This window comes from Elephantulus edwardii, unplaced genomic scaffold (assembly GCF_000299155.1).
Source record: "Elephantulus edwardii isolate Elephantulus edwardi_28Jun2011 unplaced genomic scaffold, EleEdw1.0 scaffold00449, whole genome shotgun sequence".
Classification (NCBI taxonomy): Eukaryota; Metazoa; Chordata; class Mammalia; order Macroscelidea; family Macroscelididae; genus Elephantulus; species Elephantulus edwardii.
In genome coordinates, this window is record NW_006400199.1 from 319,347 (window position 1) to 333,825 (window position 14,479).

General features: G+C 40.3%; 1 protein-coding gene across 1 annotated transcript in view; it reads right to left on the minus strand.

Moving 5' to 3' along the window:
* The window catches only part of MYO1E (myosin IE), a 171,567-nt gene that overhangs the window by 60,936 nt on the left and 96,152 nt on the right, over positions 1–14,479 (minus strand). Inside the window, exons 18-19 of the mRNA XM_006902783.1 lie at positions 10,949–11,047; positions 3,334–3,478 (exon numbers count right to left, since the gene is read on the minus strand). Coding sequence (XP_006902845.1) covers positions 3,334–3,478; positions 10,949–11,047 — 244 coding nt within the window. The remainder of the gene's footprint in view (positions 1–3,333; positions 3,479–10,948; positions 11,048–14,479) is intronic.

The window sequence follows — 14,479 nt, forward strand, 5'->3', positions numbered from 1 at the left end:
GTGACTGGGATAATTGGGATGGTTGTGTCAGAGACAGTGCGATTGGCACAGGACAGAGCAGAGTTTAGGGCTGTTGTACATAGGGTCGCTATGAGTCGCAAGCGATTCGACAGCACAGAACAACAACAACATACCTTTACAGGCATATGGTTGAAATCCTCCATGACCACCCACATCTATTTAGTCTATATATCGATAGTTATCACCATTAACAAATTATTTGTTATTAGTGTTGTTGCAGGATTGTCTATGTTCCAGACTTAGTGTAATTGTTCTTTACTCTTATGTATTTCTTTGTATCTTCCTTGATCATTTTATGCTTGGCCCATACTGAGTACTGCCGTTCTCTCGATCTGAATTAAGGGAACTGTGGTGATGTGACGTGTTATGTGTTACATCACTAGTGGAAAAGTCAGTAGTTGGATTCTACCAGCTGCTCTGTGGGAGGAAAATAGGCGTCTTCCCTTGTAAAGAGTTACAGCATCAGTACCTGATGGAGGATCACCATGAGTTGGAACTGACTTGACAACAATGCTGCTGTTGTATGCCACTGAGCTGGAACTGACCAACCCTTAGTGGACCTTCCAGCAGGTTCTCCAAGGTCGTAAATTGCATAGGAGGAGACTGCTCATCCTTCTTCCACAGAGCCTCTGATGGATTTGAACTGCTCGCCTTTGAGGCTGCAGCACAGATCCTTACGATTAGGCCATAGGTATACTATTTATTTAGTAATTTTCCTTCCTATCCTTGGTAGCCATCAAGGAATATTTCTGTGCATAAATCTATTTTTTATTTTTTAAGATAATTGGTTGCATACATTTGTCCTTTTGGGATTGCCTTATTTCGCTCGGCTTCTCTTTTCAGATGTTGTTTTGCAAATTTGTCATTATTCTTTTTTATTCTTCATTATTAAATAGTAGTATTCCATTGTATGTACATATCACATTTTTTTAATCCACTCCTGTTGATGGACACTTAGTTTTTTTCCATCTTCCTTGCTATTGTGAAAAATGCTGAGCAGGAGTGTACGTTTATGTTAGAGTTCTTAGGAGCGGTAATGCACTGACTCTTGAAGGGCAGACTTGTGCTTACTGTTGGAATCTCAAGAAAAAATGATGCCAAACATGACTTAATTTCAGTAATTTCTCAGACTTAAAAGAAATGTCTTTATTCTTTTGCCCCAGAGCTCTTTGGATAGAGGACCTGAGTACTGTGTTGGATTCCTGTGCAAATGGAGAGTTTTGTAAGGTACTCATTAGGTCCACCATCAGAAAAGAGAAAAATGTTTCTTCCAATGAATTCCCCAGGTCTGGTATCTGTAAAAGGTATATGTTTGACTGCCTAATTTGTAATCTATAAATGCAAAGAGTTCTTCTAACCTGTTTTGCCAAGTTCTTCATAGATATGACAAGTTCTTTCCTTTACTTAAGAGGAAAGAGGTAATTATTCTTTAGCAAGTCCATCACTTCTCCCTCATAATCTTTTCCATGTTCTCTCCTGTTCTTCAAAGTACAATAGTGGGAATTCCCATCACTGGGCCAGCTCAGCCTTCAAAGAGGAAGCCTAGGACTGTGTATAATTGGTCTCTTTGGTATCACCCAAATTAGGGTATATATTTATATAAAACATCTCTGTGGGACAAAAACTCCCTTCTGGTTTAGGAGAAGAATTTGTTTATTCATGATTTCTTAATTAACTGTTGAACATTTCTTATAAGCCAGTCTCTGTAGGCTCTGTGCATACTATGGCAGGAGATAAGAGTCCTTGCCTTCATGAGATTTACTGGCTAGAAGAGTACAAACAGTAAGTAACAAAATAAATCATTATTTGTTGACATCTACTTATAAAGGCGAGGCACTCTAAGGGAATCCTGAGGTGTGGTATTTAGTTAACTGTTCTGGGCTCCAGATCAAAAGGATGGAGGTCAATATACTCTGAAGGACATTAGAAAAAAACCTTGGTGATCAACTTCCAAAGCACCCGCTGTAGAGCACAGGTGTATTCCAAACACATGAAGTCACCATGAGTCAGAATCAACTAGAAAGTAGTTATTTTTGTCAGTGTCATGAAGCAGATGCAAGAGCCGGTGAAAGACTCTGCAAAGGAGGTAGTTATTGTTGTTAGGTGTCGTTGAGAGGTAGTACCAGGAATTAATTTTTTTCTGGGCTTCGCACTGGTTAAGTCATGCCCTATGAAGTAACACCTGAATAAACCCAACTTTTAAAATGCGGATAATTATTTTGACTTTGTTCATAATAGCAAAGAGTTGGAAACAACCCAAGTGCCCATCAATAAACGAATGGATAGAGAAGCTCTGGTATATTCACACAATAGAATACTATGCGGCACTGAGAAGCAAGGAAATATTACACAAAATGGGTGACCCTGGAGAACATCACACTGAGTGAAATATCTCAGTCACAAAAAGACAAATATGGCATAATGCCACTGTTATAAAAGAAGACTCACATAGGGGTTGGGGGGAGACTGAAAAAGAGGAGATAAATAATGTATACTGCATTGAAACAGATGAGGGAGAGAACTGTTTAAAAGGGATATATGATTAGATAGTATTGTTATGACAGGAGTCCAGATTGAAGGTAGCATAGTGGAGTGGACTTGTGGGGAGGGTTTGAATAACAATGAAAAAATTTTTTCTTCTACTTTTTAAAGAAAAAAGCTAATTGTGGGGGATGGCTGGGCAGGGAGAAAAGTGCAACAATAAATGAATGGAAATCCAAAGTCTTTGTAAACTTTCATTAAAATCAATTAAAAAACAAAAGGAGGATAAACCAGAACACTAATTGGAAGAGTAAAAATTGTAGGTCAAAGCCCTATCAGAAATTTAATCTGACATTCAAAAACCAAGTGTAGCATTCACGCTGTACAATAACCATGTCTCTCAACCAGCTGAGTCTAAAATAATGGTGTCTGGCTCTTATAGATTAGCTATGACCAATCTGCTTTGACTGTGTGTTGCTCTCCACAGTCTTGCAATAATAATTCAATGATTTGCATTCATCAGACTCTTGAAAGGGCCCACCATTCATCTTCCAAGTCTCCCCTTCCAGGGCTTGGACCTGGAATTTTGACTGATCTAATTAGAATTTTCAAAATTAGAGTGTGTTCTAGTTTCACTTTGTTGTTTGTGACTGAACTAGTTTGGACTTGTTTGAAGTCCTACTTCTTTCTGAAGAAATATTTAGGATGTAAAGGAAGAATTAAAAAAAAAAAGAAGTACTAAGTGAGGAGGTATTGGAGGAGGATTTCAGGGGATGGAGTCTGCTTGGGCTCTGAGGAAAGGGAGAAGGCCAGTGGGGCAGTCACACTCACAGACTCCGGGGCTTTGATGAACACTTTACTTCTCCCGAGCTGGAACTGGTCACTGTCCATGTTGACAGACTGTAGCAGGTGGAGAACACCTTGCTTCTCATCTCCTCTCCATGAAGGCCAGGTAGCTTTGGTCAGAATGGCGTATCTGTGAAGCCCAATAAGGAGAGAAGGATCAGACACAGACAGGGCCACTCACAGGTAACCAGAGCTTTGTTCTAAAGGCATGAGCGCTGACAGGGTGCTGGTAATCCTCTTAGTAATGTTTCAGGATTACTTAGGGTTGCACTTCAGTGACTGGGAAAAACCTCTGATTCTGGGTGCTCATTACTGAGCTGCTTGCTACTCTGTTACTACATGAACACCCTGGTAAAAATCAGCTTTCCTTTCGACCACTAAAAATAGCACAACCGAAGGTCACAAGTGATGCTCCTCAAGCAAAACCAGTCTTTTTCCAATACTAGGGAATTCTGGTCACATAGTCCATAGGAAGTTGTGCTATTAATTCAAAGGCTGTATTCTTTAGTGGTTCCGATACACCAGTAGCTCTGGAGAAGACAGACAGACAATCTCCTCCTGTGTGATTCAGAGCTGCCGAACTCCCCTGGAAGGTCAGCTATGAGTTTATTTCAACCTGATTGAGCTAAGTTTCTCTAGTATTAATTTCCCCTTATTTCTTCAGAGGACATAACAATTAAAGTGAAAACAATTTTATAAAACTTCCTATAAGCAGTTGCCAGAAATGTTGTTTTCTGCTTTGAAATCCTGTCCATTTTGAGTCCTGAGACCAATTATGATCTGGTTGTTGGCTATTCTTCAACCTCCTCTCTTTCTGCTTTTTTAGCAGCTCTCCATGTTGCTAGCTTGTTCCTTGCACACACTGTAACAGTTCCCCACCTCAGAACTATTCTCTTGCTGTTCCTTCTATCAGGAGTCCTGTTCCCCACACTGTTATCTTGGTGGTCTTGTACTCATGCTTCAAGACTCCCCTTCAGGAAGACTTAATACAATTTTGACCTTCAGTCTATCCCACCTGAATTTAAAAACCATCTCAATAACAGGTTTGAGGCCTTGGATACTAATGAATGACCAGAGAAGCTGTGGGAGGCTATCAAGAATATCATCTATTATGAATGCAAAAGGTAGTTACAAAGACAGAAGGGGAAGAAAAGACCAAGATGAATGTCAGAAGAGTCTCTGAATATTGTACTAGGACACTGAAATACCAAAGCAAAGGGAAGAAATCAGGAAGTTAAGTAGCTGAACAGAAGATTTCAAAGGGCAGCTCACGAAGACAAAGGAAAGTATTAAAATGAAATGTGCAAAGAGCTGGAGTCAGAGAATCAACAAACTCACACATCATTTCTTAAGCTGAAGGAACTAAAGAACAAATTCAAGCCTTGAGTTGCAATTTAGATGCTGAAATTACTTAAAGATGCTATGGGAAGGATATTCAATGATCCAGGAGGCATCAAAAAAAGATGGAAGGAGTTCATAGTCACTGTACCAAAAAGAATTCGCTGACACAGAATAATTTAATGAAACAGCATATGACCAAGAGGCAATGGTGATGAAGGAGGAAGTTCAAGCTGCTCTAAAGGAACTGGCAAAAAACAAGGCTCTAGGAATTGATGGAATACCAAGTGACATATTTCAGCAAACAGATTTGCCCACAAAGTTGTGCCAAGAGACCTGGAGGACAGCTACCTGGCCAGCTGATTGGAAGACAGCCATATTTATTCCCATTCCAAAATAGAGGGCGACCCAACAGAGTGTGAAAATTATCAAACAATATCACATGGAAACAAGATCTGTTGAAGATTATTCCAAAATGACTGGAACAGTACATGAGCTGAGAACTACCAGAAGTATAGGCTAGGTTTTGAAGAGGCTGCAGCACTAGGGACATCGTTGCCAGTATCAGATGGACTTTGGCTGAAAGCAGAGAGTACCAGAAGAATGTCTATCTGTGTTTCATTGACCATGCAAAGGCGTTTGACTTGTGAATCACAACAAATTGTGGCTAACCTTGAGAAGAATGGGAATCCCAGAATATTTAATTGTGCTCCTGCAAAGCCTATACTAGGACAAGGAGTTAGTCATCAGAACAGTACAAGGAAACACTGCATAGTTCCAAATCAGGAAAAGAGTGTGTCAGGGATGTGTCCTATATACAGAACAGATCATTCAGGAGGCTAATCTTTATGAGGAAGAATGTGGCATTAGACTGGAGGAAGACTCATCAACAACTTGAATTATGCAGATGATACAACCTTGCTCACTGATACTGAGGAAGACCTGAGCATATGCTGCAGAAGGTCAAGGACTGTAGTCTTCAATATAGATTGAAACTCAGCATCAAGAAAACAAAGATTCTCAACACAGGTCCAACTGACAGCACTATAATAAATGGAGAAGAGACTGAGATTGTCAACACTCTTGGAACCAGCAGCCAGGAAATCAAAGGATGAACTGGACTAGGAAAGTCAACTATTAGGAACCTCTCCAGAGTGCTAAAGATGTCAGTCTATAGACTAAGATGTGCCTGATCTTTGCAATTACCTGCTATGCATTTGAAAGCTAGACAGTGAATAAGGATGACAGAAGAATTGATGCTTTTGAGTTGTGGTGCTGGAGAAGAGTATTAAACACCCATCCCATGGACTGCTAAGACAATGAACAGGTCTGTTTTGGAGATGGTGAAACCAAATTGTTCTCTGCAGGATTAGACTGGTTATTTCTTCAGGGTAGGAATTATTTTCTTGCTTCTCTGTTTTTGTTTTGGGTTTAATCTCTTGTAAAATAAAAGGAGATGTAGGCTACACACCAAAGAAACTCCCATTGTATCAGATGAGAGTTCTTACTTGGATAAGGGTTTTCAGGTCAGCTATTCGTATTGCTGCTTTGAGTCATACTCAACTTGAGGGCACCTAACAACCGCTTTACAACTGACTGGCAGATCACATCATGGAAGACGACTCTATCATTCTATAATCATTGGATTCTGTCCTCAGACAAAATTCTTCCTCTGGGAGTCTAGAATACAAGTTATCTGGTCTGGAGTAAAATGGTAGGATAGGTCCAAGGTAGACATTTCCATTATCAACAGGAGAATCTAGAGAATAAGGGTTAATGATCACCAAATATGTAAAATGGCCAGCACAACAATTTACATTAACACTCAAGATGTAATTCTCTGTTCCTTGAGACCACTGAGGCAATGACTCTGCCCTCTGTCCTTTGTGTATTTTCCACTTAGTTTAACCTATAGGACCCCTCGGATAGTAACTCTCTACCTTCAGCTTTGGGCAGCCCTATTCTACTAATTCTTTGAGTGTCAGTTCCATTCCTTACTGTTCCTTATTCTATAGCCCCAAACTCTCAGCTTTGCCAGGGGCTCTGGTCCCACTCCAGTGGCACTTTTTGATGGGCAGCCCCACATTCAAGAAGCAAACTGGTCAAGCTGCGACTCTTTGAAACAGAGGAAGTCATGTCCCACAATTTGAGACTCAGCACTGATGGTGTAGTCTGCAGCCTGTTGTTCTGCTAATTGAAATGACTCGGCAGCAGCATAAGAGAAAGAGGAGTACTCTCCTCTTATTAAGATTTATACCCTCTGAATTCCAATGTGAGTCTGGCTTTGAATTTTGAGGCTGTGATTCCATCCTTTGAGATCTCAAAGGTTTTGACTCTAGTCTTTGAGACACAAGTAGCTTTGTCTCTTTGGTTTCTGCTTCCTGGTTCTGTGACTGGCAAGTCTTAATAGAGCCCTTAAGTTGCACCAGTAAGTGCCCAGAGGTACTCCACGCCACCAGTAAGCCTAAGCCCAAAAGTGCTCACTTCTCTCACTCTGTACGTGTGCTATCACAGCTTTGCTAAAAAAATGATCAGAGGCACCCCACTCCACCAGGAAGCCTGCCTGAATGCGCTCAGCTCTTTCACTACCTGAATTTCTTGTACTTTCTTGTGTGGGTCTCCTGGTTCTGCAGCATCTGTAAGTCTTGGCATCACTCTTCTCTTAGGTGTAAGAGGTTCTCAGCATAGGGACCCAGGGTCCAAAGGAGTACTAAAAATTTTATCCACTCCTAGTTCTTCTTTCTAGGTAGATCTGGGTAAGGGTGTTGCATCTCACACTAATCCATAAATAACTGATAGGCTAAGTATGCCATGGTACTTGATTACATAATTACATAACTACCGAACCACTGAGAGTCATAGTCTAACTAAGTTGGCACGTATGTTGTTGTTGCAACATGTCCAAAGTAAGTCTGATGAAGCTTCAGAATCCTGGCCTCCAAGGAACAGCCTGGCTTCACCCTCTCCAGGACAAACTTGTTTGTTCTCTTAGCAGTCTACTGAGGGAACAAAGTGAAACTCAAAGCACTACATACTTCTTTTTTAGATAGTAATGCAATATATTACAGACTACAGCACCAGAGCTCCTTAAGTATATCCTTACTTCATCAGTTATTTTCTCTGTAAAGTCCTACATATGCCACCTTAGTCTACAGATGGACATCTCCATCTTCAGGCCTTTCAGAATGTCACTTTTTAAAAAAAATCTTCTTGGCTCCTGGTAAGACCTCAGATGTATCCACTTTAGGGAAATGTAGCCAAGGTCATAGTGACCTGCAGCCACTGGCAACTTAAGGATGTTTCAGATCTGAAATAATTGCAAATCCTGGCAGCCAGTATCATACTTTCTCCTGCCCTAGCTTTCTTGGATTTCCTAATCTTCTTTCTACTGTGTCCTTAGAATGTCATGCCTTTCCTGATCTCTTTTTCATTCCTGCATGCTGAGGAGCTGATTGAAGGGAAGGATGCTTTTGAAGCAGTATAAATGGTGCTATAAAAGCAACTTTGCAATTTTAATTTATATTCCATTTTTCTTCCTAAAGATCGGAATCTACATTTGGTCCTCTTTCTCCAAACCACAGTAATAAGCACATTTATCCCTCATTTATCAACATGAATAAATTCCAAATACCAGGTCCTTATGCAAAAATCAGTATTCTGTAAAAATGGAGGATGACAATTGCATAACTGCCTAATTTACATCATTGATTTTTTTTTAACAAGATGACACTCACTCATCTCTTCTGGAAGGATAAACTTCCAACAAAGAGCTAAGGAGAAAGACATTCTAGATGGAATAATTTTATCAAAGCCATTCAACAATTTATTGAAGTAGCAGAAAGAAAAAAAAAAAAGAAAAGAAAGGTGGCACCAGAACCAGGAGACTTGCAAAAGAAAGTGCAGAAGCCAATCCACAGAGTCCAAGAATTGAGTACATTCAGGGGTGGAGGAGATGTTCTCTAAGTGCCTACTCTGTGGGAGGTATCCTGCATGTTCTCAGATGGCGGCATGGCACCAAGAGGTCATTTCACAGTTCAGCTGCAGAGCTGCAAACAAGTGACACAGCTTTCTTAGACTATCTTAGACAAGTCAGGGCACAAAGCATTTCCACAGGGGGCACATGGGCAGCCTGTTCCCTCCAGTGCTGTGGAACTTAGCATTGCTTATGGAAATCAGATCTTTGTCTTTCTCTTCTTTTTAAAATAATGAGGTAGGAAAAAGCTCTTTCAGAATTGATTTCTCAAAATAAAACAAAGACGAATTTTAAAAAAGTCTGACCAGAGTTTTTAAAATAGTCATGCTAAGGAGATAATTTGCAATTATCAAAGAGTTTTTAAGTATAAGAAAATATTCAATAAGGGAAGATTATAAATATTTAAATTGTTGAGTATAGCTCTTTCTGAGCTGGGGAATGACTTAGGAATGCTTCTCGTTCACTATTTTATTTTCTTTTCTTAATAAAAAGGAGTGTTTTCAAAGAAATTCCATTTTGCCCAAACTTTAATAATTATCTATGCCAGAGTCTCTGAATTGACTTTGCCCCCTGGGTTTATCTGGCAATGTTTGGATATGTTTTTGGTCATCAAAACTGGAAGGATGACGCCAGTTCATACGAACAGAGTCATATCTTGTTTTACTGCATTTCACAGTTTCTGTTTAATAGATACATTTTTGTTTATTTTCAATTAAATGCCTGTGGCAACCCTGTGTTGAGAGAATCAACTGGTGTCATTTCCCCAACAGTATGTTGTCTCTGTTTTCACATTTTGGTAATTCTTGTACTACTTCAAGTGTGTTCATACTACTGTTGTACAGTACAGTATTAACATAATTTTTAGATACAGGAGGGAAAAAATAATGTGACTTACTTAATTGCAAAAGTTACTTTATTGGGGTGATGTGGAGTGAACCCACAGTATCTCAGAGGTCTGCCTACAGAGGCCAAGGATGTGGTCAAGCATCCTACTATGCACAGGTTAACCCCTTACAACATATAATGAATTATTCAGCCCCGAATATTAAATATTTGCAGTTGAGAAACCCAAAGGCTTTTCTGAGCAAGTATTACTGATCTGTTTAAAGAAGGACTGTTTAATGCAGTGTTCATTACCTGTGCACTCTTTGCCCATTCCCTCTCCAACACTCTCAGAAGAACTATTTGAAAGGAACAAGGAGTGCATTGAAGGGTGTGCTATTGGAGAGGGAGGAAAAGAGGGGGCAGAAAATGTGCAACAATAAATAAAAAATGTTAAAAAAAAAAACAACCAAAGCCCCTTCTGCTACCTTTTCCTATATGAAAAAAAATTAAAAAATAAAGAAGTACTGTTATTATGTGCCATTGAGTTGAGTATGACTTGCAGGGTCCTGCAAACAACTGATAAGACTCTGTACTATCCTGTGCCATCTCATCATCATCATCTCTGACATACTATATAGCCCACTGCGGCAGTCACTGCATAAATGAATCTCATTGAGAGGGTTCCTCTAGGCTCTTTATAATGAACATTATCTGTTGTTCATGAGCACACAGCAACAACCACAACAACAACACAGAAAGAAGGTAATGACAGAGGATCATATATTGTCTGTTGTTATGTGCTTTCCAATTGACCGCAACTCTTCAGCAACTCTATGAACAGGGAATCTGAACTTGGTCCTATTCTGTGCCAGCCTCACCTTCTCTGACACACTTGAACCCACTGTGAGAGTCATCATGTCAATCCATCTTGCTGAGGGTCTTCTTCTCTTACGTGACCCTCCACCTTTGCAAACATGATTCCCTTCTCCATGGACTGGCCCCTCCTAACATGCTCATAGCTGATGAGATGGAGTTTCACCATCCTTGCTTCCAAGAGGCACCCTGGTCTCACTTTCTCTAAGACAGATCTGTTTGTTCTCTTAGGAGTCTATGGGATTTTTTGTACTCTTCCCTAACACAACTGAAAAGCATCAATGACTCTTCTGTCATCCTTAATCATTGCCCAACTTTCAGAAGCACAGCAAGTAATTAAGAAGACATAGCTTGGATCAGGCACACAGATTTCATTTACATGAAATATCCAGAATAGGCAAATCCTTATGGAGAGCTTAGAAAAGTGATTGCCTTGGACTGAGGTGTAAGGAGAAGGAAAATAGGATGATGGCTAAGGCCAACAGGATTTACTGGGGATAAAGAAAGTATTTAAAATTGATGTGGTGACAGATGTACAACCATATTAATATATTTTATAAAGTCTTGAACTGGACACTTCGACAGTCATACCTCTGTAGAAATTTTTGGAAGATGCGCCGATAAGCATAACCAGCTCTTCTCACTCGAATGTTTTCCTTCAGACCCAGGTATTCCACTTGATGCTTTACTCTAGGAAGGAGAAGACAGAACCAGGTCATTAGATGATATCACCTTTCCAAGCTTCTGAGGTACAGGGAAGCATATTGAAAAGAGAACAATTCATAGACTGAGATGACCTCTCAGATTTACTTAGTATTTGTATGTTGTTATCAAGTGCCACTGAGTCAAGTATGACTCATAGCAACTGTATGACCAATAGATCTGAACCTTGTCCTACCCTGTTTATCCTCATCACTTCTGATATACTTCAGCCTGTTGATACAGTCACCATGTCAATTCATCTTGTCAAGGGTCTTCTCTTTCGCTGACCCTCCGCCTTTCGAAGCATGATATCTTTCTCCAAGGACTAGCCCATCCTAACAACATGCCCAAAGTACGTGAGATGACGCTTCACCATCCTTGCCTCTAAAGAGTACCCTAGTTTCACTTTCTCCTGCACATATTTGTTTGTTCTTTGGCAGTCCATGTGTTTATATAAATAAAATATTTTGTTATGAAATCATTATGCATCAATTTTAAGGAATAATAATAACAACAAACCAAAACCCAAGGTCCCTATCATCCAGATTCTGAAAAGAAGGATTGGAATTTCAACCAGGGAAAGGGAAAAAATATCAAATTTGAATTTAAGATAATTGCAAGTGGGTCTTTTGTTTGTTTGTTTTTGTTTTTTGTCTCTTGTTGTGTACCATTGAATTGGATCTGACTGGCACAGGAGGAGATTGCCCCTCCTTTTCCCGTGGAGCATCTGGTGGATTCAAACCGGGTCTGACTGGCACTGGAGGAGATTGTCCCTCCTTTTCCTGTGGAGTATCTGGTGGATTCGAACCGTACACCTTTGGGATTGCAGTGCAGCTTCTTGCCACTAGACCCAGTCCTCCCTTAATTGCAGGTGTTTTGGCCCCCCCCACAGTGACCTCATGCATAATGGAAGGAACACTCCTCATTCCCGTGCCATATCCATTACTGGCTGTGGATTGGCTTATCGTGACCTGTAAGGTTTCAATGGCTGATTTTAGATTACCAAGTCTTTTCTTCTTAGTCTGTCTTAAGTCTGAAAGGGACGCTGAAACTTGCTCCTGTTCAGCATCCTATCAACACATAAGCATTCACAGGGAATCAAACTCAGGTCTCCCACATGGAAACCAAGAATCCTACCACTGAACCCTCATTGCCCCAACTAACATTTCAAATGCTTTTATATGAAAGATTTGTATTCAGTATCCACATTTGCATTAAATACATCAGAGAGAGAAAAGGACTATACCTCATTAACTAAAGTAGTAGTGATTTGACTCACAAAGTAGTTAATTTTTCTTTTCTCTCCAATCTAAAACTTCCTACTTGCCTCTTCTCTAGTATAGAAATACACATGAGGCTATTTCAGAAATTTGCTCTTTTTAATGTACTTTCTTAAATACTGATCCTACTCCAAACTTCTGACGAAGAGAATGCATCCATTTAAGCAGGAAGGTCCTTTCCCATGAATCACACAGGAAAGAAAATTACTCATGATAAAACATTTTGCATCCATTATAATTAAGACATTTTCTTCAGCAGGACAATCGGGTTAGCAAATATTTTCATATTTAAAATTTCAGGCCAACAAAGGATTGGAGTTGATTCCGCTTCATGTGGAGTGCTGCATCTCCGCTTTAAACACCAGCAAGGGTGGTTCTGTCCAGTTCTGTCCCTCAGGTGAGCCACCTTCTCCTGTTTGGAGGAGTCTTCTTCATGACTACCCAAACTCATTAACTCAAGTAGGTCAATACTTGAGCCTCTGCTGGGGCAGCAATTTAGAATCCAGGGCAAGTAAAATTGCCAGAAGCCAAACCAAAACACATTTTCAGCAGGAAAAGGAAAAAAAAAACAAACCTCACCAAACTAAAACCCCAAGGTCCATTCAATGGAGCATGTAATCACTGTTAGCCAAGCACAGTGCCCTTCCTATGACATCAACCTAGTACTCAGACACCAACCAACACTTAACTTTCATGAAGTGGGACCATCTGTCATACAACCAACCCGAATGGATGAGGGCAGAGGAATCCTATTAGAAACAAAAGCCAATGTGTGACTCACTAATAAACTGGGGCTTCTTAAAACCTGTGTGCACTGGCCTACTAATACCATGAAGTTCCTTGCTGCAATTCAAATAAGAGATGTAATAAAAAAAAATAAAATAACACTTGGGAAAAGACTATGAGGTTTTAATAAATAAAATGAACCACAGTCTTAATTTTTCCATTGCCTGATATTCATGAATCACTCTAGGTTTTATGAGAAGATGGCAAAAACTGAAGACCTACTAGACAGTAGCTACTGCAAAATGCCTAAATTGTGGGCTTGGCATAGAGCAGTGTGCTTGGGAGCAAGGAGGGCATGCTAGGGGAAATGCTGCATTTGTAAGACAAGTGAGATCTTTCCATTTAGGACTATGCTTTTGAGAAGGGCTGAGGCAGGGAAGATGAATGAAGTCTGAAGTGGTGGGAAGCATGGGCTAAGGTACCCCTGGTTCTAAGACTCTTACACTTGACTTTCTGGGTTGTCTATTCCATTAACCTTCTGCTACTATATGGACATGAGGAGGAATGTGGCATCAGGATTGAAGGAAGACTCCTTAATAACCTGCATTATGCAAATGACACAACTTTGCTACCTGAAACTGAGGAAGACCTGAGGCATTTGCTGCAGAAGGCTTAGGACTGCAGTCTTCAATAAGCATAGAAGCTCAAGATCAAGGAAATAAAGATTCTTGCCACTGGTCATGACATACAGAGAAGAAAAAGAGATTTTTAACAGTTTCAGCTATCTTTGTTCCACAATCAACACTCTTGGTTCCAGCAGCCACAAAATAAAAAGATGGATTACATTGGGGAAAATCTGCTGTCAGGGACCTCTCCAGAGTACTGAAGAACAAAGTTATCAGTCTAGAGACTAAAGTGTGCCTATTCCAATACATGTTCTTTGTAATTACTTGCTGTGCATCAGAGAGCTGGACAATGGCTATGAATGACAGAAGGACAATTGCTACCTTTGAGCTGTGGTGCTGGAGGAGGGTACTGAACACACCATGGACTGCTAAGAGAACAAACAGTTCTGTTCTGGAGAAGGCTGCTACTTGGAGGCAAGTATTTGAAGCTCCATCTAACATAGTTTGGACATGTTGCCAGGGGAGATCAATCCTTGGAGGAGGACATCGTGCTTGGAAGAGTGGAGGGCAGCGCAAGAGAGGAAGACCCTGGATGAGACGGATTGACTCATTGACTGGGGTAATGAGGTTAAGGTGTTGGAAACAATGAAATTGACTCAAGATAGAGCAGGGTTCTGAGCTGTTGAACATAGGGTCACTATGAGTCTCAAGCAACTTGAAGGCACATAACAACACTAACAACTGTAGGAGCACATATATGTGCCTGAGATGGGTGTGTCTATCAGGTG